Consider the following 24859-nt stretch of genomic DNA (forward strand, 5'->3'; position numbering starts at 1 on the left):
TATTCTATTGTGTAGTGAATGAATGAAGCAAATGGATTCAAAATGTTTACGCGTCCAAGTTCGCGCGAATAGCGCTATTTATTCACGTCACTCGCGTCTGCCGTGAACGCAGCATAGCTGTTATGTGTGCTAAACCGGAACTGAGATACCGTCAACCGGAATTATCGAGTGTCATGGAGACGCCCACTAAGACTTGCAGGAAAGTTGTGGATATGAACGTGGGGGAGAGGACGCTGGCGTTGTCTGTTCGCCGCTTCTCCACCCACAACAAATCATGTTAATGTACTATTAGATTTACATTTTATTTTATTTCCTTATGTTTGTGACTAGTCTAACAGTCAGAGCTACAATTGGGACTGTTGCTGATTGCTGGCAGCCACTGAGAGGTCGTTGTTCGTCGTTTCGCCGTTTTCAACCGCTTCTCTAATGTTTACGTTTGAATTGCTGCAGTTGGTTCTGGTTTGGAGGACATTTGATGTTTCTCGCCGCGGGTGCTCACTGGTGGTCTCCCTTGGGCTTGGGCTGCATGGTGGCTGAAGTTTGCACCGGGCTAGCGTCATCCGGGCTCTCGTCGTCGGCGTCCGGCATGATGTTGGGATGTTCTGCTTCTCGGCTGCGCCGCTGTTCCGTCCTGCATTGCGACCGTGGAGCGGCTTGGACATCTGCGCCGGCCCCGGTGTGTCCACAGAAGTGCCCGGAGGAATGTTCTGCCTCCTGCATGGTGCTGCAGCGATCCCCATCGTTTGAATCATCATGAAGAAGACCCATCATCTGGTCTTCAGCTGTCGTGCCTCGGCGATGTCATCGGGACACTGCCGCTGGGAGAAATCTGAAACATGGAGTGGACCACAGTGTGCTGCGGAGCTAACAGTGTGCTGCGGAGCTAACAGAGACTTCCACCATCAGCTGTTTTCTGTCCACCATCAGCTCTGTTTCTGTTCACCATCAGCTCTGTTTCTGTTCACCATCAGCTCTGTTTCTGTTCTGTTTTCTGTGTTGGTTGATTGTTTGTAGTATTCTATATTTTTACTTGTTATTCATTTTTTGTTGTCCCCCCCCCCCTCCCTTTGTTGCACTTTGAGATTCTTCGGAATGAAAAGTGCATTATAAATAAAATCTATTATTATTATTATTATTATTATTATATAGGGTTGGGCATCGAGAACCGGTTCTATCTTGGAACCGTTTAAAAAATAACGATGCCATTGGAATCATTTAGAAAATGTGTTTTTTCGATTCCGATCATCGGTTCCAAACGTGCAAGTTTTGGTTTCCATGGCCACCTGATTTCCAGAAAGGCTTGCTGTGCCCGCTTGTTCTTTTAGCCTTTGAGAACAGTAACGGTTTTAAAAAAGCATGGGTCGGCACAGTGCAACTAGTGTTGTCAAAAATATAGATTCTGAAAAGATACGATAGCCTACTCAGTTTCTACAGTCGATCCCAGCTGTGCTCTCCTCTCGGACCGGCATCGAGTTGACATGCACCGCATATTCTCATTCAGACCGGTTAACCTCTGAGCACGGCGAACGCGCGTTCTGCTGGACTTTTCCTCATGACAGCGTGTTAGTGTTAGTGTGTGTGATCGGTCTGAATTTTGCGCGGGATTGCATTTAATTCTATGAATCCCAGCAGATTTCTTGCTCACATCTGAAGCACACACACACATACTGTTATAAAGCCGCCTCTGACATACAAGTGCAAACATTTGCTTCTTTTTCCAGCTTATTATTATTAATAATAATATAATAATATATTATTATTATATTATTGGTCAAATACACTCAAAAAAATTCTCAGTGCACATCTTGGATGGTATTAATGTAAACACAGTTGGAAACAGTTGAGGAAGAAATGAAGAATGAGTAAAAGGAAAAGTGTTTAGGATTCATGAGTGCAGCAGTTCTTAAAGAGACAGCAGTTATTTGATATTCAAACTACAAAAAGACAAACGACGACACTGCTCTTGTCTGATCAACTTGTGTAACTTTAATGGTTAACATTATCCAATATTATTTTAAATTTAATTAGCCTACTTGGGTTTTTTATTCAGTTTTTTACCCAGCTGTCCTTCAAAGACCACATCTCAAAGACAGCGCGCGGTCATGCAGGTTTGCATTGCACAACATCAGTAAAATCAGACCGTTCCTTACGGAGCATGCAACACAGCTTCTTATCCAAGCCCTGGTAATTTCTAGACTTGACTATTGCAATGCGCTTCTGGCTGGACTTCCATCTTGTGCAATCAAACCACTGCAAATGATCCAGAACGCTGCGGCACGTCTTGTATTCAATGAGCCCAAAATGGCTAATGTCACACCTCTGTTCATCTCTCTGCATTGGCTGCCACTCGCGGCCCGGATCAAATTCAAAGCTCTGACTCTTGCTTATGGATCTTCCACAAGCTCAGCACCCGCATACTTCAACTCACTCCTACGAGTCTACACCCCCACCAGAAGCCTTCGCTCTGCTAATGAGAGAGGCATGAAATCCCTCTCCAGAACTTTTTTTCTTTCATTGTTCCTGGTTGGTGGAACGATCTTCTGTCCTCCATACGCACAACAGAATCACTCGCTTCATTCAAAAGACAGGTAAAAACTCATCTCTTCCATGAGAACTTAATCTTATCATAAAAAATAAAATAAAAATAATTATATATATATATATATATATATATATATATATATATATATATATATATATATATATATATATATATATATATATATATATATATATATATATATATATATATATATATATATATATATACCTCTTCCTCCTCTATTTCTCTTTCTTCTTCCCTTTTCTGTTTTTTGCTACTGTTTTTTGCTACTTTTGAGCAGTATACAAATCTTGGTATTTAGGGCACTTTTTGTGGTTCTTTGCCGCCTCTTGACGGATCGCTTCCTGTACTCCTGAGTTGTAAGTCGCTTTGGATAAAAGTGTCTGCTAAATGCATAAATGTAAATGTAAAAATGTAAATGTACCTGCATGTTAGCAGTCTATTTCATTTGTATCTTTTATTCTATTTTATTTATTTGTGCTATCGTTTGTAATATGTTTATTTGTTCTTATTTTATTTCTGTTTATTTGTCTTTTTAAATTCAATTTACCATTCGAAATCAAGCTTACTTGTGCTGTGTGTAAGCAACACAATTACCCCGTTGTAAAAAGTACATTGAGTTAGCAAATATTTGAGAGAATTTTAATAGTAATTGATCAATGTTTATATATGAGAAAAAGCTTAAAAGCCTCATCATATAAAGTGATCTCTTCAGAAGATTTTTTTTTGATTGCCTAGACTTTCAAAAGACGGACAAAAAAAATGTATTATATAAAGAATAATATAGTTGACAGTATATGCAGCGTTTTTCTCCCGTTGTATCGAAAATAGCATTGAATATCGATGTGACGTGTTTTGTCTCCACCCCATAAAGAATTGGAATCGAGAATAAAAAAACCCGAAAAGAACCAGAATCGAAAGTAAGAATCGGAATCAGAATCGTTCAAATCAAAACGATGCCCAACCCTAAATGTATAGTGGTATATTTTTCATAGATTGTGATTATATATATTTTATTTGTTGTTTTTGTTGGTTTTCTGTATTTAGTAGATTGCGTTTAACTCACAAAAAAGTGATTATCAGTTCAACAGACTGAGGTATAGAAATTCTACATATAATTTTTAAACAAAACTGCATTGGTATTGGATTGGTATAGGTTTAGTATCGGCATTGACCGATACTCAGAATTTTTTTATATCAGATCGGTTCTGAAAAAATGTTATCAGTGCATCCCTATTTTTTTTAATGGTAAACAAAACTGTTTAAAATTATACATCATACCTTCACACAATCTCATATGGGGTCCAACATTTTCCGTTCTTTGTGATGTTCATTAGTTTCAACTGCATGTACTTATCTTTCACCACAAAAACACGCTTGTGACATCTCACTGCAAATAATGTGGGCCATTAGGTGTGTGTTTTTTTACTTCCTGAAGCTAATAGATATAGTGGTCTGGCTTTCTTCCTGTTGTACGTTGCATGTGCATTGTGCAATAAACATTAATAAGTAAAGAAAACAGGTGAGTTAAAGTCAAGCATGTTTTCATTTATTTATTAAAGTGGATAATAAAAAGTCTCAGTTTATATTATACATCTTGTGAAGTGTTATCTCTATATAGGTTCACAAGTTCATGTGCCCATATAATCTTAGTGTTTGTGGTAAACTGGTTTAGCTTGCTGTCTGCTATAGAGCGGCTCAGAGAGGATATTCTACTCAAGCTCCCCTGTAACAAAATTGTACAAGTGGAGGAGAAGGGGAGGCGGAGGGATGCTAAAAAACTAACAGGAAGTGGTAAGAGGCTGGTTTTTATACCTTGTTAATAATCGAAAGATTAGACAAACCTACTCCTCCCGAAATTACATTTCATAACTTCATTTAAATCAAAGGGGACAGGCATGCTACACACGTTTAAAATCATTTCAACCTAGAACAGGGGAAAAGAAAAGAAAAAAATATTAAATATAAAATTATTTAGAGGTTTCAAAACCCATTACTATGTTACATTATATAAATTCAAGGTTTAGGTTAAAATTTCAACAGGGGAGGGGGGGGGGGGGTGTATATAAACTTAACAGAAAATGTACTAGTAATACAACAAAAGTAATTTAAAACAAACAATAATAATAGTATTTTTATATAGCAATTGTTTATTTATTCAATTAATCATAGCAAAATACAGTAAAGGTGCAGTAAAGTAGAACAAAACGCTGTCCATTCTATAACAGGAAAATGTTGACAAAATATAATAGGAGTGTTTTTGATACTATATAGGCCTAGATAAATGTCTATTGGAATCGTTAATCTAAAATCGTTAATCGTTTTCCTAGAGCAGTTTGATCATTTTTCCTAGGGCAGTAAAATATTTTTTTCACATATACATCTATAACCATAATAACAGTAAAAATCAGCCCATCCTGATGAATGCGTTAGAACACAGTTTTTTACTATAGATCCACTGGGCTCCATATATTTCCAGAACCTGTAACTACAGATCAGCATTAGATAATCAGTGATGATTTCTGTGTGATATCATACTAACTCTGAGAATCATTTATTAGATATTAATCAGTTTAGTGATTTCTCACCTAGAGTTCAGTGAGCTGCCATCAACCCATTTCCATCTGCCCTCCACATCACTGTCAGTCAGACCAATCCAGACTGAAGTAACATCAGATATGTTCTTAACAAAATCCTAAGAAGTCATTTGAAATACAATAATATCATAAAGTAATACTTCTATTTGTTTTATTAATAAAAAGATATTTAGAAGGAAATTCATTATGGGTCATTATAAATACTATGTTTTAAAAGTACCAAGTGAGAGAAAAGAAAATCTGTATAGAAAAAAGATGCATTGATAGTTGTTTTATAATCGCATTGCAGCCCTCTGAATCGTAATCAAATTGAATCGTGAGGTGCCTAGAGATTCCCACCCCTAAACTGAAGTGTGTGCGCTACGTGCAAAGTATAATGACTGACAGTACATGAAAGTTTGGCTTTCAAAGATGAGAGAGACTTCTTATTTCAGGTCAAGGTGCGAAAATGACACTGACATGTATCATATCATACTGAATCGGGACAACGCGTTTTTCAGAGGCAACCCACTCAGAACCATAGATAGAGACTAAAATATGACGAGATTTCTCATTAAGGTGAAAAGCTGTTTTGCGTCATATTGTCTAGGGATGGGTACCGAAAACCGGTATTTTAAACAGGCCCCGGGACGTTATCGGTTCTGCTGTCTGTACTTTTGAAAATACACAGAGAGAGAGATAGAGAGATAGAGAGAGAGAGAGAGAGAGAGAGAGAGAGAGAGAGAGAGAGAGAGAGAGAGAGAGAGAGAGAGAGAGAGAGAGAGAGAGAGAGAGAGAGAGATGCAAACGACAGCCGAGGACAGAATCAAACATTCAAACATAGCCTGGTTACACTTTAGATCTGTGGTAGTCTGATTTTATTTTAGATTTTGGCTTCCAAAGATTATAATAATAATATTTATGTCTAGCGCAATTTCATTCCCTTTGCAGGAGTAGCCTATCATTTCTCCATAAAACTCATACGCAAAGACAGAATCAGGACGATCAGTGATTGTTGTAAAATACAGTCTAGCTACTGTTGGTAAATTGTGGGATGCGTTTTATAATAAAAAGAGCGATTAAAGGCACAAAAATGTGCGCAAGAGATTGTTCCCAAGTCGGCGCGCTCTCTGAAACAGCCGCAACGAGACGAACAAATTACACTTTCGGTTTCACACTCGCGTCTAAACGATCAAATGTACTCAAACATCTATGTCAAAATGACCGGCTTGGAGAGTCTCTTAAACACAACACAGTTTGTGTCTAAAATGGACGTAGTTATTATGGATATAGTCGGGAGAAAATGTAGTGCATCTGCCTATTACCAGTCGCCTATAGATCTTAAAGAGGCAGCAGTGTAAATACACATGCTGACGAATTACTGCGAATTAAACAACCAAATGCAAAGAGAAAATCACTCACAGCTCTTGAATGAATAACTTTAGCTTTAATAAGCATTATTTTGGCTATTTATGATAAACTATGCAGTGTTATTTTACATTTGATTACTAGAATTCTTCCTGAAATGAAAGCACTGTGTAGGCTGTGTATTTTTGTTAATTGTGTTATAATAATGCATTTAAAAGTTAAAGTTCTCAATGCGGATAACACTTTTTTTCACGTTTGTAGTTTTAATTGAATCAAAGACCTGCGGAGGATTCGTTGTGCTACAGAAGTGTCAGACAAATATCTATTTTAAAATGGGCGTTCAGCACCACCTCTCCCTTTTCAGAGTACAACGGGATCGTGCATTTAAATACGATTTTAACAGGCCTATGCTACGTCAATATGCAAACTATCTGTGTAGTAAACCATCTCTTAGCTCTGAATCATGCTTGAAGAAAAGTTGGTCTGTTTTGAATATTGAGTACTTTGATTATGGTTGTACTTATTGTTTGCCATTGATCTATGATCAGTCTGTGAGAAGTTAGGAGGTCAAAAGTTGTAGAAGCTCAACTCATGTGCCGTTCTAAGGTGTGAAGAGACGATCCAAAAAAAAAAAAGAAGCCAGTGAGCTGAGTTTGTGCAAAACCTTTTACAGTGCATGAGTATTGTTGTCTTTTATGGCATATGATAATTCATATTCAGAAAGTAGAACTGAAGTGACATTCATTACAACATGACGAGTTAAAACATTTCAAATGCACCTGCAAACAATATTTTCAGTCATGTATTTAAACATTGAGGACTTCTTAAAAATACTAGCAAAAATGCAACAAAATAATATTATTAGTTAAATTACTTTCTTATTAGTTAGAAGTGTAGTAATTACTACTTAATCAAATGTCAAGGAAGGAAAAAAATGAGTTTCACTGTTCGAACCGTGGGTGGTGTATCGCGTTTTTTTTTTTTTTTTTTTTTCTATTTCGGTTTGAATGGACACACACACACACACACACACACACACACACACACACACACACACACACACACACACACTCACTTGTTCCTCTTTGTTGTTTATGATGATCAGATCTGCTCCTCTCTCTGTGCAGTATCTTCTGCTCTCAGTCCAGCTCTTCTTCTCAGAGGAAATGATGTAAAGACTGAATTTATAGTGAATCCATCCATCTGTTAACACAACCAGTTCAACTATTAGCACTTTTTAAACTCGTCTCATTTATCTAGGAGGTTTAGTGTTAATGGTGGTAACTATGTCTTAGATAAGTCACTTAACTCCAACACATCACTTACAAAGTGTCAGCTATCTCAATCAGCTGTCACAATCTCATTAGTATTCATAAGGAATATACCTGCACACTTTAAATCATACGTGACTTCCATAAATGTTAATTATCTTAAAAGAGGAAACATTTGCACATTCCTACATTGTAAATAGGTTTTGCACGTGAGTGTATTCTGTAGAAACTGTTCATGCTGTGAATACTGTGCACTAGAATTACACTTGACATACAAATACCTTTAAATGCTAACATATCATATTTCTGCAATATATTTCTGCATTTTACCAAGACTCATCTGAAGATCATTTTTCTCTACTTTTAGCTGGACTCTCTCATTGGTCAAGTTTTCATTCTTGGATATTAGCTGGACTCTTTCATTGGTCAGAACACACAGCAGCCCCAAACACACTGCAGCTGCTCTGGAGCTTCTGTTCCTCACAGAATCACTTTCTGAAGATTAACAAACATCATGTTATTCTCTTTATTTGCACTTAACTCAGTTCACATTAACTGAAAACAAGCAAACTAAGTGAATTATTAATCTCAGTACCTGTGAATTCAGATGATTTTCCTTGAGTTGAGTTTGTGATCTCTTTTCCAATCGTATCTTCAGTATCGTCATCATTTTCATAGATCCCATCAGTGGTTGGTTCATTTATGTGCAGGTCATACTCCATTCTATATTTTCATCTACACTTTCAGACAGTTTCAGTGATGCAGGATGCTAGAACTAGTTTACTCTCTTGGAGTGTTCTCATCTGTGTTTGTATGGCCAGTATTTATGCAAAATGCACTGCTTTATGGAAATGTTTCAAGTATTTATGCACAAAGGAACTTCAGCTCACTGGGTTCATTTTAATGGGATTTAAATACAGACATTAAGACATAATCATCACAGTTTAAGAGCAATATCGAATCGAATTTTTGGTGAAAAAATCGGGATTTTTTTTTTGGGTCATATCACCCAGCCCTAGCATTACAAAAGGCAACAATGCACCGGAAGCTGCCGTTTAAACACTGAATGAATGACGTGCGCCTCTTGCTCCTTTGTAACATCGCTCAAGGCAAATGGGTGACATCTAGTGGAGAAGACTAGCAATTAGTTATAAGTAAATCTTATGTTCAATGTTAGCGGAAAAATAATTTGTGGCCTTTGAGAATCGATTCTGAATCGACCAGATTAAAAAAAAAAAAAACGATTAATCGAAAAATCAGCCCTAGTGCACATTATTTAAAACTTTGAATGTACATTACCATGGAGTAGGCAAAACATGGAGTTGGGCTTACAATGACAGCTAGCTGCTGATTGGAACCTGTTCTTAATGAATGCACCTAAAATTCATGCAATAAACATGTTTTTGAAAAAGATTTAAAAAATATCACAAAAAATTGTGGTCTATATAGCATGCATCAAAATGAGGTTTGCAATGATATGCCCAAAGGCACGGGTTGAAGACCCAGTCAGTGACATCACGATATGCTAATTTGTTTAAATTCATTAAATTCATACCTACATAATCACCATCACCAAAACTGTACTTTTTTTTACATTGAAACTTGAAAAAAATAGACCTACGTACCTTTTTTTGTTTTACTGTTACTGCAAACCAAAATATTTTTAAGGATGGCCTGACTAAATACATTCATTCAGAACACACTGCAACATTAACAGATGGAACTTGAGTCAGTCATATAAGAGGAATTTAATTTAATAGAGGTACTTCAGCGCTGGGAAGATGAATCTGTATTTAAACTGCATCATTAATGTAGTAGAAATTTAAAAATTATTTTTTGAATTTGGTGCTTTCTAGACTGAGAAAAGACAAAAGAAGAATTTATTTTTGTCTCATGGTGATGAAAGACGACAATTCCCAGAATGCTTCGCTGCCCTACGAGGCCACTCCCAAAGCCACCGCTACTGGATTACTGGATCACTTACACTTTCCCACAGCGGCCGCTTTCATTTTCATAATTTCAGTTCAGTTAGAGAACAGACAGTACAATTAAAAACTGAACTCACTATAATGTGATTTAACCGCTGAGGAAGTGTCACAGCACAAACGGAGCAGGAGTCAGATTACATTCAGATCAATGAGCCGAATAAACTTGTGATGAGAGCTGAGGTAAACACGTCCACGCTCGCTGCAGTCGTTTTACAGCACGTGTTCAGTCTGATGTGTTTTCAGTTCATGCCTTTGGAAGCTTAACTTTTAATAGGAATTATTTTGAGAAGTTGAAACACTAACTTTGCTCCGCCGGCTGCTCCGTTTCCATGAATGCCCACGGCTGCGAGCTGAGCTGTGAGTGAGATCCCATCCCTCATGGACCCCTTTAATGCTTGGTGTCATATACTTTTGTAAAAAGATATAAATTACCATATGTTTGTGTAATATTTCTATAAAATAAATCCATGCATATTTATTTACATATTATAGTAAATGTAATTTATTTAATATAATTTTCTCGTTTAAAAGCACTGAGAGACTGAGAGATAAAAATCTGTTGCGATGTTGATGAAAATGAATGTAAACTAAATGATGTGTTCAGATGTGTACTTTATCTTATTTAACCTAAATTATGATATTTGTATTGTATACAAGAAATAGTGAATACCTGAACATGGTGGAATACCATATACCAATACGCATGGTGGCATGACTTTTTATGACGTCATGATTGAGCAATCCTGTTATTAGTTTAAATAAATCAGCGGGGCGTCCTACAGGAACAAGCTTAAGAAACACTTAATTCAATTATTAAAATAAATTATTATTAAATCAATTATTACAGACGTTTTGTACTGTTAAACTTGTTTCAAAAAAGGTGTGTGATGTTCCTATGGCAGTATGAGTTGTGAAATATTCTTCTCACAGATCCATTGAGAAGCTTTATCACATGGATCATCAAGCCACCCCAATATAGTTGGCCACCTTTGGTCATGAACCACAGTCAGAACACAGTTCTCTGATGAACCTCCATTAGGCTCTCCAGACCACCAGAAGCTGAAAATACAGATCAGCATTAGAGGTTCAGTGATGATTTCTGTGTGATATCATACTAACTGTGAGAATCATTTATTAGATATTAATCAGTTCAGTGATTTCTCACCTAGAGTTCAGTGAGCTGCCATCAACCCATTTCCATCTGCCGTCCACATCACTGTCAGTCAGACCAATCCAGACTGAAGTAACATCAGATATGTTCTTAACAAAATCCTGAGCAGATCAAACAGTTCCACATTTATATCATAAACAGACAATACACATTTCATCTGACCATCTCTCATTTAGCTTCTGAACACCATAAATGCACATCAATCTCTCTCACTTGTTCCTCTTTGTTATTTATGATGATCAGATCTGCTCCTCTCGCTGTACAGTATCTTCTGCTCTCAGTCCAGTTCTTCTTCTCATTTGATTTGTAGTAAAAACTGGACTGATAGTAAGTCCATCCATCTATTAACAGAATAAGTTCAGATATTAGCTTTTTATTCTCATTTACACTCACCTGTCTGTAACTTATAACAGATAGTAAACTCATTGATTGTGTAAACTGGAAGTTACTGAGATCACAATCCAACTTTTAAAATGTCTGCTGTATTGAAAATAACTATATAGACTAAAGAAACTTTACCACGAATCTGAAGTTCATTGGTCAAGTTTTTGTTCTTGAATTTTAACTGGTCTCTCTCATTGGTCAGGTTTTTCTTATTTATTATTAGCTCATCTCTCTCTTCTTTAAGATTAGTAATGTTGATTCGTATCTGGTCTCTCTCTTCAGTGTAGTTTGTGCTCAGTGTATGGATGTGGACACACAGCACTATGACTGCAGTCAGCAGAAGAACACACAGCAGCCCCAAACACACTGCAGCTGCTCTGGAGCTTCTGTTCCTCACACAATCACTTCCTGAAGATGACAGATATTATGATAGTCTATTTTCTTTTCTTTTTTTATTTAAAACAATTGACATCAACTTTTATGAGTGAATGTATAAGTAGTTAATCTCATTTACCTGTGTGTTGTGGTGTTTTAGTTTTCATTGTTTCGGTGTTAAAGTCCTCCGTGTTTTTCTTATGTTTCATGTCTCTTACAGCCTCGGCGCTGATGTAGATATCAACTGCCTTCTCTATTCTGTCTTCTGAATCCATCATCGAACCTTTATCCATACCATCATTCACAAGCCCAGACATTTCCTGTGTAGTGGCTACAACTTTAACTATGAACCGTAAATGTGAAGTATTAAACAAAGCTTTGTCAAAGTCAAACAGCTAACTGATATCTCTTCTGAGGTGCATTTTTGTACTCGTGATGTCTGTGTGTCTGTGGTAATATTTCATGTATTTATGCAAAAAGGAACTTGCAACAAATAGGAAGTTAACACAAATGTGACAATATTCAACAATGGGATTGGTGAACTTGAGGCCATGACATTTTTAGTGTGGTTGACCAGCAGCTTTTATTAGCAAATGCAAATTTGTATGTGTAAGTGTTGTCAAAAATCCTCACTGCGATACCAAATTGGTACTGAAATTGATAAAAATGTGATGTTTTCAGCGATGTTGAGCTGTAATCGTAAACACCTCTGATTGGTCATTGTGATCACGCGCTCATCAAATATGTTTGTGATTGGCTACAATGATCAGCGTTTCACAAATATGCTGTAAATATACATCAATGACACTTTTCACAAGAGCACTTACACAGATACACACGAAGCGTTTGAATGCAAGTGTCTATCAGCCTACCAGTCTGCTGGTTGATGCCTGCTTGTGCTTTCTAATAGGGCTTCCACTAACGTCTATTTTTATATCGATTAATCTATCGACTAATTTATCAAAATAATTTTCAGAAATTTTATTTAAAAACATATAATTTAACACAATACCAAAATTATGACTGATACGATACCAGACAAAAATACCTTGATATAGATGACAGAACTTATTATTCATTGTTTTATTAAAGATCTCATGAACTGGCTTTTTTATTTTTTTATACTTTTGTCTGAGGTCAACTAATGATGTTCGTGTGGTTTTTACATTCAAAAACATCATAACTAATAAGTAATAGGCTATTTTCTACACTGGTTTTGAGGCTCTCTACAAACCGCTGGGTTTTGATGGGCGTGCAAGCACTGGAGATTTGTAATTAAACGCCCACGGCTAGAATTGGATAATATTTGCATATTTAATGAGCTTAAGCTCCCCTTTCAGTTCAGTGACACGAGAGAGGAGAGAATGACGGAGAATCGGTCACAGGAATGATTATCTCGATCACAGGGCTTGTAAATGTTTTAATCAAACAAACACAATGTTTTATTTTTCATCGACCCGCTACTGATTTGACTATTATTTTTATATTACACATAGCCCGCACGATCGGACAATATAAGCGAGAACCGCGCGCACACACACGTTCGGCGCGCACACTGCCCTTCAGATGTCAACTTGAGAGAGAGAATAGCAGAACAAGAACAGAATAAGAGTCTTTGCGAGCCCTGGCCCATACGTGTCCAGCAGGAGTCCAGCGTGCTAAAGTTATGCTCTGTTAGACACGTACACATAAGCAAAACGATCTATAATTAAAGCTGCGAGCAGCGATGACGGGCCCAAGCCGGTGGCTTCAGACAAATTGTGCACAATGGGCAATATGCATTTAAACAGGAGTATTTTAAAATCGCTCAAATATTCCACATTTACCACAGCAGCTGGTGCCGATATGACCACAAGCCACACCATGTAATTTAAATATTAATGAATTCTAATGTAATATGATATAATAGGTAATTTTCAAATATGGGCAAAGTTATCTTTTGCAGCTCAATTTTGTAAGTCCAGAAGGCCAGTATTTAATTCATTATTATTAAACTAATTATATAAAACTATATTGTTAGTGCCCTACAGATGAAGTTGAATTCACCACATTTACTGCAGCAGTTGGTGCTGCTATGACTACGAACCACAACAGTCACATCTATGAGATCAATTAAATTTAATGAATCAATTTCTTGTCAGATGATGTCACGTCAATTTCAAATGAGCGCAGAATACCGTCCGAATGGTGATTGTATTATCCTAACACTTCTCTTCATGTGTTTTTGACCTACCTTAGTTACTTACAATCTTATGCAATTAAGCATGCTTTCATTTCAATATTTTTGCCATCCAATAATAAAAAAAAGTTAATTACAAAATTAACAAATGGAGCCAAATCACAGAAACTGCAGCAATGATTTTAATATTAGTGTCAGGTAAGAGTAAGATGCGTGTCTAAATTTTATGGAAGTTTATTATAAACTTTATTATAAAATGTACTTAAAAATCTAGACTGGGTAAACTCAGACTGATCTGCTGGGGATTTGACTTGCCCTGCAACACAGTCTGAAAACCTGTACATTAATTTCTACTGCTTCTGTTACACTTTTGCGGGAACCAATTACAGACTAACTTATCCACCTGGCAGGCTATTGGCGGGTTTAACACGATGACGGATAGAGAAACGATGGATCGTATTTGATGAGCGATGATCATGACTCTTGTAGTCTGTTTAGTTGACTATCCAATTGCATACAGAGTCATTCGAATAATGCTTGTTGATCACGCCTCTTGTGCAGTAGAAAATACAGAGCAGACTTCCCAGACCAATGTTCAATCTTAAATTGAGCTTGGTCTGGTGATAGCCAGACAACTTATAAACTAGAATATCATGTGAAATTGACTTTTTAAATCAATTTGATTTATATCAGTAAAAAATTAATTTAAAGACATATGTGTCTTTTCAAACACAGCAAATGACCTTCTGTAAAGCCCATGTATAGAAAACACACACACACACACACACACACACTCACACACACTCACACACATGCAATTTCAAGCATGCTTAGTCTCAAATACACCCAAAAAGATAATTAAACTTTGACACTTTGCCATAGCAACAGTATATAAAATATCAGGAATCCATTCGTAGGTCTATATCTGTCATGTTTTTACATTATACTGATGAAGTTTGAAGTAAATCGGGTGAAAGTAAGACAGTGATTCAAAACATCAAAACATTCAAAACATTGTAAAAAGTAAACGACCTGAAATTTATTTTTTTATTCCATATGATCAACATTTGCATAAGTATAGTTGGGTTGGTGAATGTAACATGTGACATTTGAATTATATTCTGCTGAAATTAACGAAAAACTATTAATAAATAACTTGCTCTCGCCATCAGAACATTTTTAATGCACAACATCATTCACCATTATAACACAGCACATAATAAGAACATGGACTGGGACAGCCCAAGAAAAATTGTATCAGCAAGTGATCAGTACCATAACATTTTGTCTGGCAAGAGTTTCTTCTTTAATGGCTATACTCATTTTTCCACAGTGATCTGTACATAAGGTTCCTCTTAATTGGTCTGCAAACATGTACATACATAATAAAATAAAATAACTGAATTTAAACTGATCACATCAGTCAGATCAAGCAGTTTTCACTCAAGTGGCCATTCATATTTTACTTTATAAATAGTTGTCAGTGGTTATGGTCAGATAGTTCTTGATGAGTTTTTATATAATGAAAATTTGTATATCTTACAATGACCAGTAATTTTGTCATGTATTGTAAAAAAAACTTAGTTACTCATAAGTATATGTGGATGTGTTGACAAGAAACAACGGCAAACAAAACTTTTAATATGATGATTTGTGTACATTAAAATGTCGTATTTGGACTAGGGCTGAACGTTATCATATCGTTAGTTGAGCTGTATGCGCGATGGGCGCCGCCGTGTTAGTTTGTGCCGCAGACTAGGGATGGCTCGATACCACAATTTTGGCTTCGGTACGGTACCACAATCTAATACCGAAGTACCGATATTAAATCGATACCACAAGGTCTGATATTAGCGCGGGTTTATTGCACGCGAATGAGAACAATTATGCAAGTTTTGAGTTTATAAAGTGGGAAATTACCACAAATGTTTATTAGTAAATTAATCAGCAAAGCTTATCACATCAAATCAGTCATTTGAAAACTTTCTTGTGAGAAATAATTTCAGCAAAAATCTCTCAAAATTAGCTAATTGCTTCTGGTTTCAAAAGACATCGCACTACACTTAAGCAATCTGCATAATCCGATTCAACATTTCACGCTCGTCTCGGGACGGATAACGGAAATCATTTGAACACGCAAGAGATTTTATAGCATTTCGTAATAACAGTTACAGGAGATATGAGCTCATACGACACACACACACACACACACACACGCCTGTCACTTAGTCACGCTCGCACATTACACATTAAGTTTCCTTAAACAGTCAAATGCACAGAATTATGTACAAATGTCCGTCTTTAGTGAGTATTCACATAAACACAGTCGGTTGTGTCTAACGCGGATGTAAATAGTGCAATAGTACGCGTGCAAATATAATGAGATCTAAATGTCATTGGTTGAAACGAAGATTGGAGATTGTGATATTTGATCTTATGTTAGGCTGTGTGTGTGCGTTGATCAGTGTTAAAAAAACAAAAATGTCTAAATGAGATGGTTTGAATGATCCACTGACCTGTCGATCTCTTAAGAAGTCCTAAAGTCAGGATAGTGACAGATGCTTCTTGGCTAGGTTTGATGGTTCTTCATCAGTTTTATAAGCAAAGTCATTACAAATGTCACTTCTACTCCTCTCTTTATTCATTCGTTTTGGGCATCTTGAGTGAGATTCGACTGCTTTATCCATTTTGCCCGTCTATGTTGTTGTCACATTTGCCGGTTGTTTCGGGTCAGTTGGGGTAGCGCGCTGCCATCTAGTGGTGAACTTCGGAACAGCAGCATATACCGAAATGTGCCAAATCATGATATCGTACCGTTTTAAATAAAACATATACCGGTATTTTTCCAGTACCGGTATATCGCGCATCCCTACCGCAGACGCAGTTCAGAGAATCAGATCTGTTGGATTTGCAACCTCTGTTTACAACATGTGAATCCATCCATTTCTCCCGAAATACTTAAAAGTAAGTGGCTGGTGAACTGGGAATAGAATAGAGTAAACATTGAAGTTACTTACACAATGTGTGTATCTGATATGAATAAAACGTGTCAAATTATAATGAAAAGGATTATTATTACCTCTTCCATAGACATCAGTGTGTATTTTACAAACTCTAAATGTATTGTTTTTTTTAGTACTTATGTGAATTTATATGTTTGAAAACTAAAATAAACGATTTGTGGTTGAAAACACTGAAAAGTTGTGGTATATGACAGCTCTGAGCGCGCCTGTCTCTGGCTAAATTCAACATTTGGATTTAGCAGTTGATCATGTGATGCACTTGATCATTCGCTCCAGGGACCAGCCTAGACTGATTACACGTGTGATCGTACGTGCGAAAGGCTTAAAAACAATACATTTTCTGGCAGAAATTTTTGAAATGTAGGCTTAATTATTATTATTATTTTTTTTTTCTGAGAAATGCTTGGTTTTCACCGAACACGTAGTCATATCGTATTGTATCGATATCGAGATATCTGGCATGAAAATAGAGATATGAAATTTTGTCCATATCGTTCAGCCCTAATTTGGACTAATACAACATAATTGAAGATCAGTGGAAAAAAATAATAAAGAATGAATTGTGTGGAATGTACTGAAACTATCCATGAGGCATAAGTAGACATCAAATTCGGAAGACGCAGGCATCACATTCATTGAGACGAGTGCAAGTAGAAAAGTCATATTTTTGGAACCTTCGGAACGCCATCACACAGGGGTACCCTCTGCATAGCACCTTTCACACTGCGATTCCGGCAAATACACGGATAATGCGACCCGGCATTTGTTCCTGGGCCACTATATTTGGTCCATTCACACTGCCAACGAAATACCGTAATATGTGCGCTTTCACATACAACGCTTAATGGTCCCGGGTCGAGTTGACACGTGACATCCAGATGTGACGTATAATGGCGAGCGATCTCAGCTTCAGCGCGGATAGTAAGGAGCTCTGTGGTCTCGACTTGTGTCCAGTTTGCGCACATTTCTGCTTGTTTAATTTTAGTTTCTTTTGTATACGAACACACTCTGCGTTTAAAACACAGACTAGCTCTTCTGGCACTGCAGGGTTGTATTATTGAAAAAACAAGCTCTAGGAGTCGCACGATAACTACGTACACGTTGTGGCATTAGTTTTGGCTTTTGTTCACACAGCTCTCGTCCCGGGTCGAATTCTGCAATGTTACTAGGTCCCCGACCCGGGTTCAAGACGTAGACACGGACAAGGACACAGAAGTATAAATTAAAATCGACTCGCAGCCCATGGTCTACATGGCGCAGGTCTGATGCAGAAGTATAAATCAGCCTTAAAGGACAACTCCGGGGAATTTTTAAGTTTATCTTGATTGTTATAACTTTGTGAGTACAGTCTATAGAAGAAGAAAAAACTAACCGGATTGGTGCTTGCAACATGTAGCTGTTACAGTTAAAACGGCAGCTATGGGGCATAAACGTAAAGGGTGTCTTTTTGCCTCTTAACAGACACAAAATGCAATTAAAACTACATGAACAGGTCCCTTACATGACAACGAGATGCGTTTACCCACTTAGCCACTGTTTAAATTCACCTAAACAGTGTGTTAGACGGCTAGCTGTAACTCGCGCAGTCGTCCCATGGGAACGCAGTTGTAGCCGGAAAAAAGGCAAATAGTCCAGTTGGATAGAGTGTCGTGTTTGTAAAGCATGATTATTTTATTACTGCACATCTTTCCTTAAGCCATGTGTGCCCAAATGGAAGGGTAAATAAAGTTTGCATTACCTCCACAGTTGCACCTGTCTTCAACCACGGAATGGCATTTTTCTTCAACCGGCCCGGCTGTGTTGTGTCTGTCGTAAGTTAGTCATCCTTGTCAAAGCGTTCGTTGCAAATTTTCGCATTCTGTTGCCACAATTTGGAAAGGCACAAACGCAAACCATTTCTTCTTCACTTGTGAGCCCGATCAGATCATCACTCTAGTTCGCCAGATCGGACTGAATCGCTCTAAGCGGTTCGCATCTCAAATCAGCGCTGATCCCACAATTTACTTTAGTTGCTCACTTTCTGACATGAGTGATAGTCCCTCAGAATAGAAATAAACTAGTGTCTTGAATTATATGTTGTAACTCCAACAGTTCACTGAACTGAGACATGTTTTGCTGAGAGAATTGATGAACTCATGAGCAGCTGATACTGAGCATGTGTGTCTAACTGAACATGCAGCGGTTCTCGGTTCAGCAGTACAGAATCGAAATCCGCTTTTTTCGGACACGTTCGGGGGGCTCTCGGCATTAACTGTAATAACTCTGTGTTGCAAGGACCAATCCTGTTCGTTTTTTTCCCTATAGACTGTACTCACAAAGATATAACGATCAAGATAAACTTAAATATTCGCTGGAGTTGTCCACAGTAAGGTGGATAGGCTACCGCACCCCATCAGTTATTTGGTTCTATACTGCCACCTGTTGTCGCAGTTGTGTAAGAGAAGATTAAGTCATAATCACAAAGAAAATAACTTTTGTTATCTCGCGATCACGAGAAATCGAGAAGAAGAAAAAAATATTATATTATCCATGGCTGTTTAGGGCTTCCATAGAATAACAATAAAAGTGACATGGATAAAATCTGGGAAAATGACAAAACACAACACTAGATGTGTATACACTATTTATGCATTACATTAATATTTAATTAACATTTTATTTATAACTATTGAATTATATTTTAATGTTTTTATAACAAGTCATTTAAAAATAGTCTTCTCACAGATCCAGCTAAAACCGTCATTACATGGATAATCAGCCCATCCAGTTAGTTGAGTCAAAGCACAGTCTTCATCACCGTTGCTATTAGGCTCTGAAGACGCCCAGAAGCTGAAACTACAGATCAGCATTAGATGTTCAGTGATGATTTCTGTGTGATATCATACTAACTGTGAGAATCATTTATTAGGTATTAATCAGTTCAGTGATTTCTCACCCAGAGGTCAGTGAGCTGCCATCAACCCATTTCCATCTGCCCTCCACATCACTGTCAGTCAGACCAATCCAGACGAAAGTACCATCAGATATGTTCTTAACAAAATCCTGAGGAGTCATTTTAAACAATTATATCATAGTGATAACATACACATTCCAGACTACACACACACACACACACACACACACACACACACACACACACACACACTCACTTGTTCCTCTTGGTTGTTTATGATGGTCAGATCTGCTCCTCTCTCTGTACAGTATCTTCTGCTCTCAGTCCAGCTCTTCTTCTCAGAGGAAATGAAGTAAAGACTGAATTTATAGTGAATCCATCCATCTGTTAACACAACCAGATAAATATATACTAACCAGGTAAAAATCGCACTCAAGGGTCTATATATCACATAATAGTCGTTTCAACCCACGGAAAAAATGCAGACTTGGCAACACAGTGTAGTTGAGCTCTAGCCTGACAAGCCAGACCCACATCAAGATGTTTGGTCTGGAAACTCACCATTGACAGGGCTCAATCCGAGGGGGCGGGATAAACGGTTGTCTTTCAAACTCCCTCTGCATGCGATAGGATAGCGCGAGCAACAAAGGTGAAGCAGAGCTCGCTGACAGATTAAACATTCGCCGTATCCGGTCGGCTAAACTCCGAACACATCTTCCCTTTTTAAGAATGACTTCAGTGCCGTTCTTTGTTCTTTTCTCAGAGAAAAGCTTAACTCCAAGTCTTCCAGAGTCGCGGTCAAAGCTGATTCGAAAGACCGCCGCCGTTCGCCAGTTTCTGTGTTTACTAGAAGCACGCAAAAGCAACTCGGCCGTCGTCATTATGGCCCCGCCCGCCGACTCTAGACACGATGTGGCCCGTCCAGATTGTGAGGAATACAGCTCAGAAGGGTATTGAGAGTTCCTAGACGACACTTGCGGGCAGATTAAATTTGCTGCCGCTAGGGTGCGTCTAGATTTCTAGGCTAGTTGAGCTCTGTTAACATCGCTTCGTTGCTCTGATTGGTTGTAGGTCTATCCAATTGAGGTCTTTCCTGGTTCGGTTGAAACACGCCTCAATCTCAGCCCAATGTAGCAGTTTCAGACTCATATTCTTACTAGAATTGAGTATGACCACGTCAGGCTAAAGGAATGTACCTACACACTTAAAATCACACGTGACTTTCATGAATGTTTCAGTTATACTAAAAGAATAAAGTTTTACATGTTATTGTATTTTGTAGAAACTGCTCATTCTGTGCACTAGAATTACACTTTACTACAAATACCTTTAAATACTAACAGATCATATTATATAATTGCATATATGCAATATAACAACTACTAACATGGCAAAATAAACTCACCCATTTTACCAAGACTCATCTGAAGATCATTTTTCTCTACTTTTAGCTGGACTCTCTCATTGGTCAAGTTTTCATTTTTGGATATTAGCTGGACTCTCTCATTGGTCAGGTTTTCATTCTTGGATATGAGCTGTTGTCTCTCTTGAGTGAACATGACACACAGCACTATGACTGCAGTCAGCAGAAGAACACACAGCAGCCCCAAACACACTGCAGCTGCTCTGGAGCTTCTGTTCCTCACAGAATCACTTTCTGAAGATTAACAAACATCATGTTATTCTCTTTATTTGCACTTAACTCAGTTCACATTAACTGAAAACAAGCAAACTAAGTGAATTATTAATCTCAGTACCTGTGAATTCAGATGATTTTCCTTGAGTTGAGTCTGTGATCTCTTTTCCAATCGTATCTTCAGTATCGTCATTATTTTCATAGATCCCATCAGTGGTTGGTTCATTTATGTGCAGGTCATACTCCATTCTATATTTTCATTTACACTTTCAGACAGTTTCAGTGATGCAGGATGCTAGAACTAGTTTACTCTCTTGGAGTGTTCTCATCTGTGTTTGTATGGCCAGTATTTATGCAATAGGAACAGTTTTATGGAAATGTTTCAATTATTTATGCACAAAGGAACTTCAGCTCACTGGGTTCATTTTAATGGGATTTAAATACAGACATAATCATTCAGTGTCTTTGTTTAAATTCATCTGTGCTTGTTCATTTTGCCAGTGAGTATTATTGGAAAACTATTGCAGGTTTAAAATGTTTTGATTTTTGCTGGTTCATCAAAAGTCCAGACCGCTTATCATTTTATGTTTTAGCAGTGGCTGCATTTATACGCTCTTTAATAATTGAGTTATTTGATGATTTTCAAGGAGGTGGACTTAAAATATGTATCTACTCAGTAACTTTTGGGCCAAATTTGTTGAGGTACACTCTAAAAACGCCAATTAATAAAGTGTTGGAAGAGCAAAAAAATATATGTTGAACAAGTTTTCTTACTTGTGCTTAGTTAAGAAGACATTATATTAAGTCTGCACAAATATATTTAATTAATATTTAAATGAATTCAATTTAATTAAATTAATTAATATTTTCAAATCCAGTTAACATTTAGAATTGCAAATGTTGACTGGACTAAAAAACGCGAATCCAGTCAATATTTTATAAAAGTAGGATATTAAGGCCAAAACAATATTTTACACACAATAGTTTACTATAGTAAATAGATTTTTGTTTGTGCTGTTGAAATGGGCTGTAAGAAACATTTGGTAATAGCCTATCAGAACAACATTTGTGAAATTAGAAGTATTTTCCGTGTTTTTTTAATGATAGTATCTGCATTATGATAAGAAGATGGATCCTACAACACTTCTATTACATATTTAAAAAAATATATAATTCATGAACACATGTAGCTAGTTTGTTGCATTTAATCTGTCTAATTTTAATGAATACTTACAAGAGCTCGTCTGACTTCTCCAATATCATGCGGAAGGATCTATATTGCTTGTTTGATATCGCGGAAGGATCAGTATTTGTGGAAGGATTGTTACAGATCAAAGGACTGCGCAGTTCGCGGGTTTCACCAGGAGACAGCAGCAGCGATTTTGAGGGGGAAGTTCACGCGTCAGGTAAGTGGTAATGATTAAATTGCAGACAAATGTGTCGAACATATTAGGCTTGTGTGGATATTTAACGTTAGAAAGCTTCAACGTAAGTGAAGTAAGTTAGAAGTAAATTCATCCAAGGGAAATAGGGATTGACGTTAGCTATTTAAGTGATGTCTGTCAAGTTCACTGGTCAGAGTCGTCACCGAATTAATGCTCATATGAAACTAACGTCTCTCTCATTAGCTATAGGACAAGGTGTTGATTTGTATATGAGCAAATTTACTGAAACATGTCATACGTCTAATGTAGGCCACTAATGAGGGTTATGTGGTTGTATTGAACGTGATTTTTCGTGTTCCAACTTGTGAAATTGTCCCTTAAAGTTAAGAGAACGAAATAACCACGAATACTATGATAAAATGGCGCTTGTTTTCAAGTGGGATGAATTATAAACAGCAAGAGAAAGAAAGCCATGTATGTTACAATATAGGGTTAAAAAAACTACTTCAGTTTGCAACTTTAGTTTACTCACACATGCAAGTACATTCTTAATATAGATAAAATGTTTAAAGAGCATAATTTGATTTTTTTTAAATTAATTATTCCCTTTCTTTCTCCTACAGGGTGTGACCCAAGATATCCATTGATGCTGTAATTATTGCAAAGTTTCTCATCCAAGCCACTCAGGTCTTCTTAAAGGGATAGTTCACCAAAAATGAAAATTCTGTCATTTACCCTCATGTTGTTCAAAACCTGTATGAGCTTCTTTGTTGCCAGCATATCTGGCAACCTTGAGTCAGGGGGAGGGGAGAGGGGATACACTTGCAGTACCAGTTTTGGCCGCAATCTTACATACACTTCCATTAAACGGATAGTTCTCTTTATGCATTTTTGAGGTGAACTAGCACTAATGTTTATCAGGGAATGTGTGTGTTTGTAAAGTAGGCCTACTTTATTTATGTTAAATCAGTTGTTGTTTTTCTCTTCACCTGAGGCCATCCTTAAAAATATTCTTGTTTGCTGTAACCCAACCGACCCGGTCAATTTAGGACCGACTCATTTTTTTTTTTTTTTTTTTTGCTTTTAGTCTGACTGACTTGTAAATTTGCGTTAAGACCGTGAGCCTGTGAGTCTATAGACACCAGCCTGTCAAGCGTGGCTAAACACCCCCTAACTTTAGTGTATATGATTGGAAATTTGCTCATATCAGCGCGTAATCATATGCACTAAAGTTAGGTGGTGTTTAGCCACGCTTGAAAGGCTGGTGTCAAAGAGTTATACTCACAGAACACTATAGTTATTCACAAAGTTTCATTATTTGCATGCGTTTTAAAGCCTTTCCAGTTAAACATTTAATTTGCATGCTTATTTACTGTTTTGGGTTGAGCGCCCGCACTAACTGGACTAAGTAGTCTTACTGCGCTAATACTGTCAAATACACACATACAGTGAGGAAAATAAGTATTTGAACAGCTTGCTATTTTGCAAGTTCACCCACTTGGAAATCACGGAGGGCTCTGAAATTGTCATCATAGGTGTATGTCCACTGTCAGAGACATAATCTAAAAAAGAAAAGATAAAAAAAGAAATCACAATATATGATTTTTTAACTATTTATTTGTATGATACAGCTGCAAATAATTATTTGAACACCTGTCTATCAGCTTGAATTCTGACCCTCAAAGACCTGTTAGTCTGCCTTTAAAATGTCCACCTCCACTCCATTTATTATCCTAAATTAGATGCACCTGTTTGAGGTCGTTAGCTGCATAAAGACACCTGTCCACCCCATACAATCAGTAAGAATCAAACTACTAACATGGCCAAGAGCAAAGAGCTGTCCAAAGAAACTAGAGACAAAATTGTACACCTCCACAAGGCTGGAAAGGGCTATGGGGAATTTGCCAAGCAGCTTTGTGAAAAAAGGTCCACTGTTGGAGCAATCATTAGAAAATGGAAGAAGCTAAACATGACTGGCAATCTCCCTCGGACTGGGGCTCCATGCAAGATCTCTAGGGGGCTCAATGATCCTAAGATGGGTGAGAAA

General features: G+C 37.2%; 3 protein-coding genes and 1 pseudogene across 10 annotated transcripts in view; 1 reads left to right on the forward strand and 3 right to left on the reverse strand.

The window, feature by feature from the left end:
• The window catches only part of cadm2a (cell adhesion molecule 2a), a 604121-nt gene that overhangs the window by 351210 nt on the left and 228052 nt on the right, over positions 1-24859 (forward strand). The gene's annotated exons all lie outside the window — the stretch shown is intronic.
• LOC137062946 (C-type lectin domain family 4 member F-like) lies at positions 4762-10143 on the reverse strand. Of its 2 annotated transcripts, XM_067433904.1 has the most exons (5): positions 8374-10143; positions 8109-8273; positions 7583-7710; positions 5152-5258; positions 4762-5051 (listed from the first exon to the last, which is right to left on the reverse strand). In XM_067433904.1, exons 1-5 carry the CDS (start codon positions 8498-8500, stop codon positions 4913-4915), a joined length of 666 nt encoding a protein of 221 aa, XP_067290005.1. In that variant the 5' UTR covers positions 8501-10143; the 3' UTR covers positions 4762-4912. The 2 variants fall into 2 exon arrangements, with proteins under 2 accessions (XP_067290005.1, XP_067290006.1); XM_067433905.1 differs by having other exon boundaries at positions 4965-5258.
• Positions 10324-12594, reverse strand: LOC137062274 (CD209 antigen-like). The gene is made up of 5 exons (XM_067433125.1): positions 11836-12594; positions 11457-11729; positions 11151-11278; positions 10932-11038; positions 10324-10825 (listed from the first exon to the last, which is right to left on the reverse strand). Exons 1-5 carry the CDS (start codon positions 12011-12013, stop codon positions 10660-10662), a joined length of 852 nt encoding a protein of 283 aa, XP_067289226.1. The 5' UTR covers positions 12014-12594; the 3' UTR covers positions 10324-10659.
• The window catches only part of LOC137063129 (uncharacterized), a 39876-nt pseudogene continuing 34545 nt past the window's right edge, over positions 19529-24859 (reverse strand).

The sequence above is a fragment of the Pseudorasbora parva genome, chromosome 23 (assembly GCF_024679245.1).
Source record: "Pseudorasbora parva isolate DD20220531a chromosome 23, ASM2467924v1, whole genome shotgun sequence".
Taxonomy (NCBI): domain Eukaryota; kingdom Metazoa; phylum Chordata; class Actinopteri; order Cypriniformes; family Gobionidae; genus Pseudorasbora; species Pseudorasbora parva.

What these genes read in the sequence shown, in the direction of transcription:
- LOC137062946 (XM_067433904.1), bottom strand. Translation starts at nt 8,500, where the DNA reads ATGGAGTATGACCTGCACATAAATGAACCAACCACTGATGGGATCTAT. An exon ending in TGATCTTCAGATGAGTCTTG is followed by an intron (nt 7,711 to 8,108) that starts GTAAAATGCAGA and finishes TTGTGTTAACAG; the next exon opens with ATGGATGGATTCACTATAAA. An exon ending in GGCAGCTCACTGAACTCTAG is followed by an intron (nt 5,052 to 5,151) that starts GTGAGAAATCAC and finishes GCTGATCTGTAG; the next exon opens with TTACAGGTTCTGGAAATATA.
- LOC137062274 (XM_067433125.1), bottom strand. Translation starts at nt 12,013, where the DNA reads ATGTCTGGGCTTGTGAATGATGGTATGGATAAAGGTTCGATGATGGAT. An exon ending in CAATGAACTTCAGATTCGTG is followed by an intron (nt 11,279 to 11,456) that starts GTAAAGTTTCTT and finishes TTCTGTTAATAG; the next exon opens with ATGGATGGACTTACTATCAG. An exon ending in GGCAGCTCACTGAACTCTAG is followed by an intron (nt 10,826 to 10,931) that starts GTGAGAAATCAC and finishes CTGTATTTTCAG; the next exon opens with CTTCTGGTGGTCTGGAGAGC.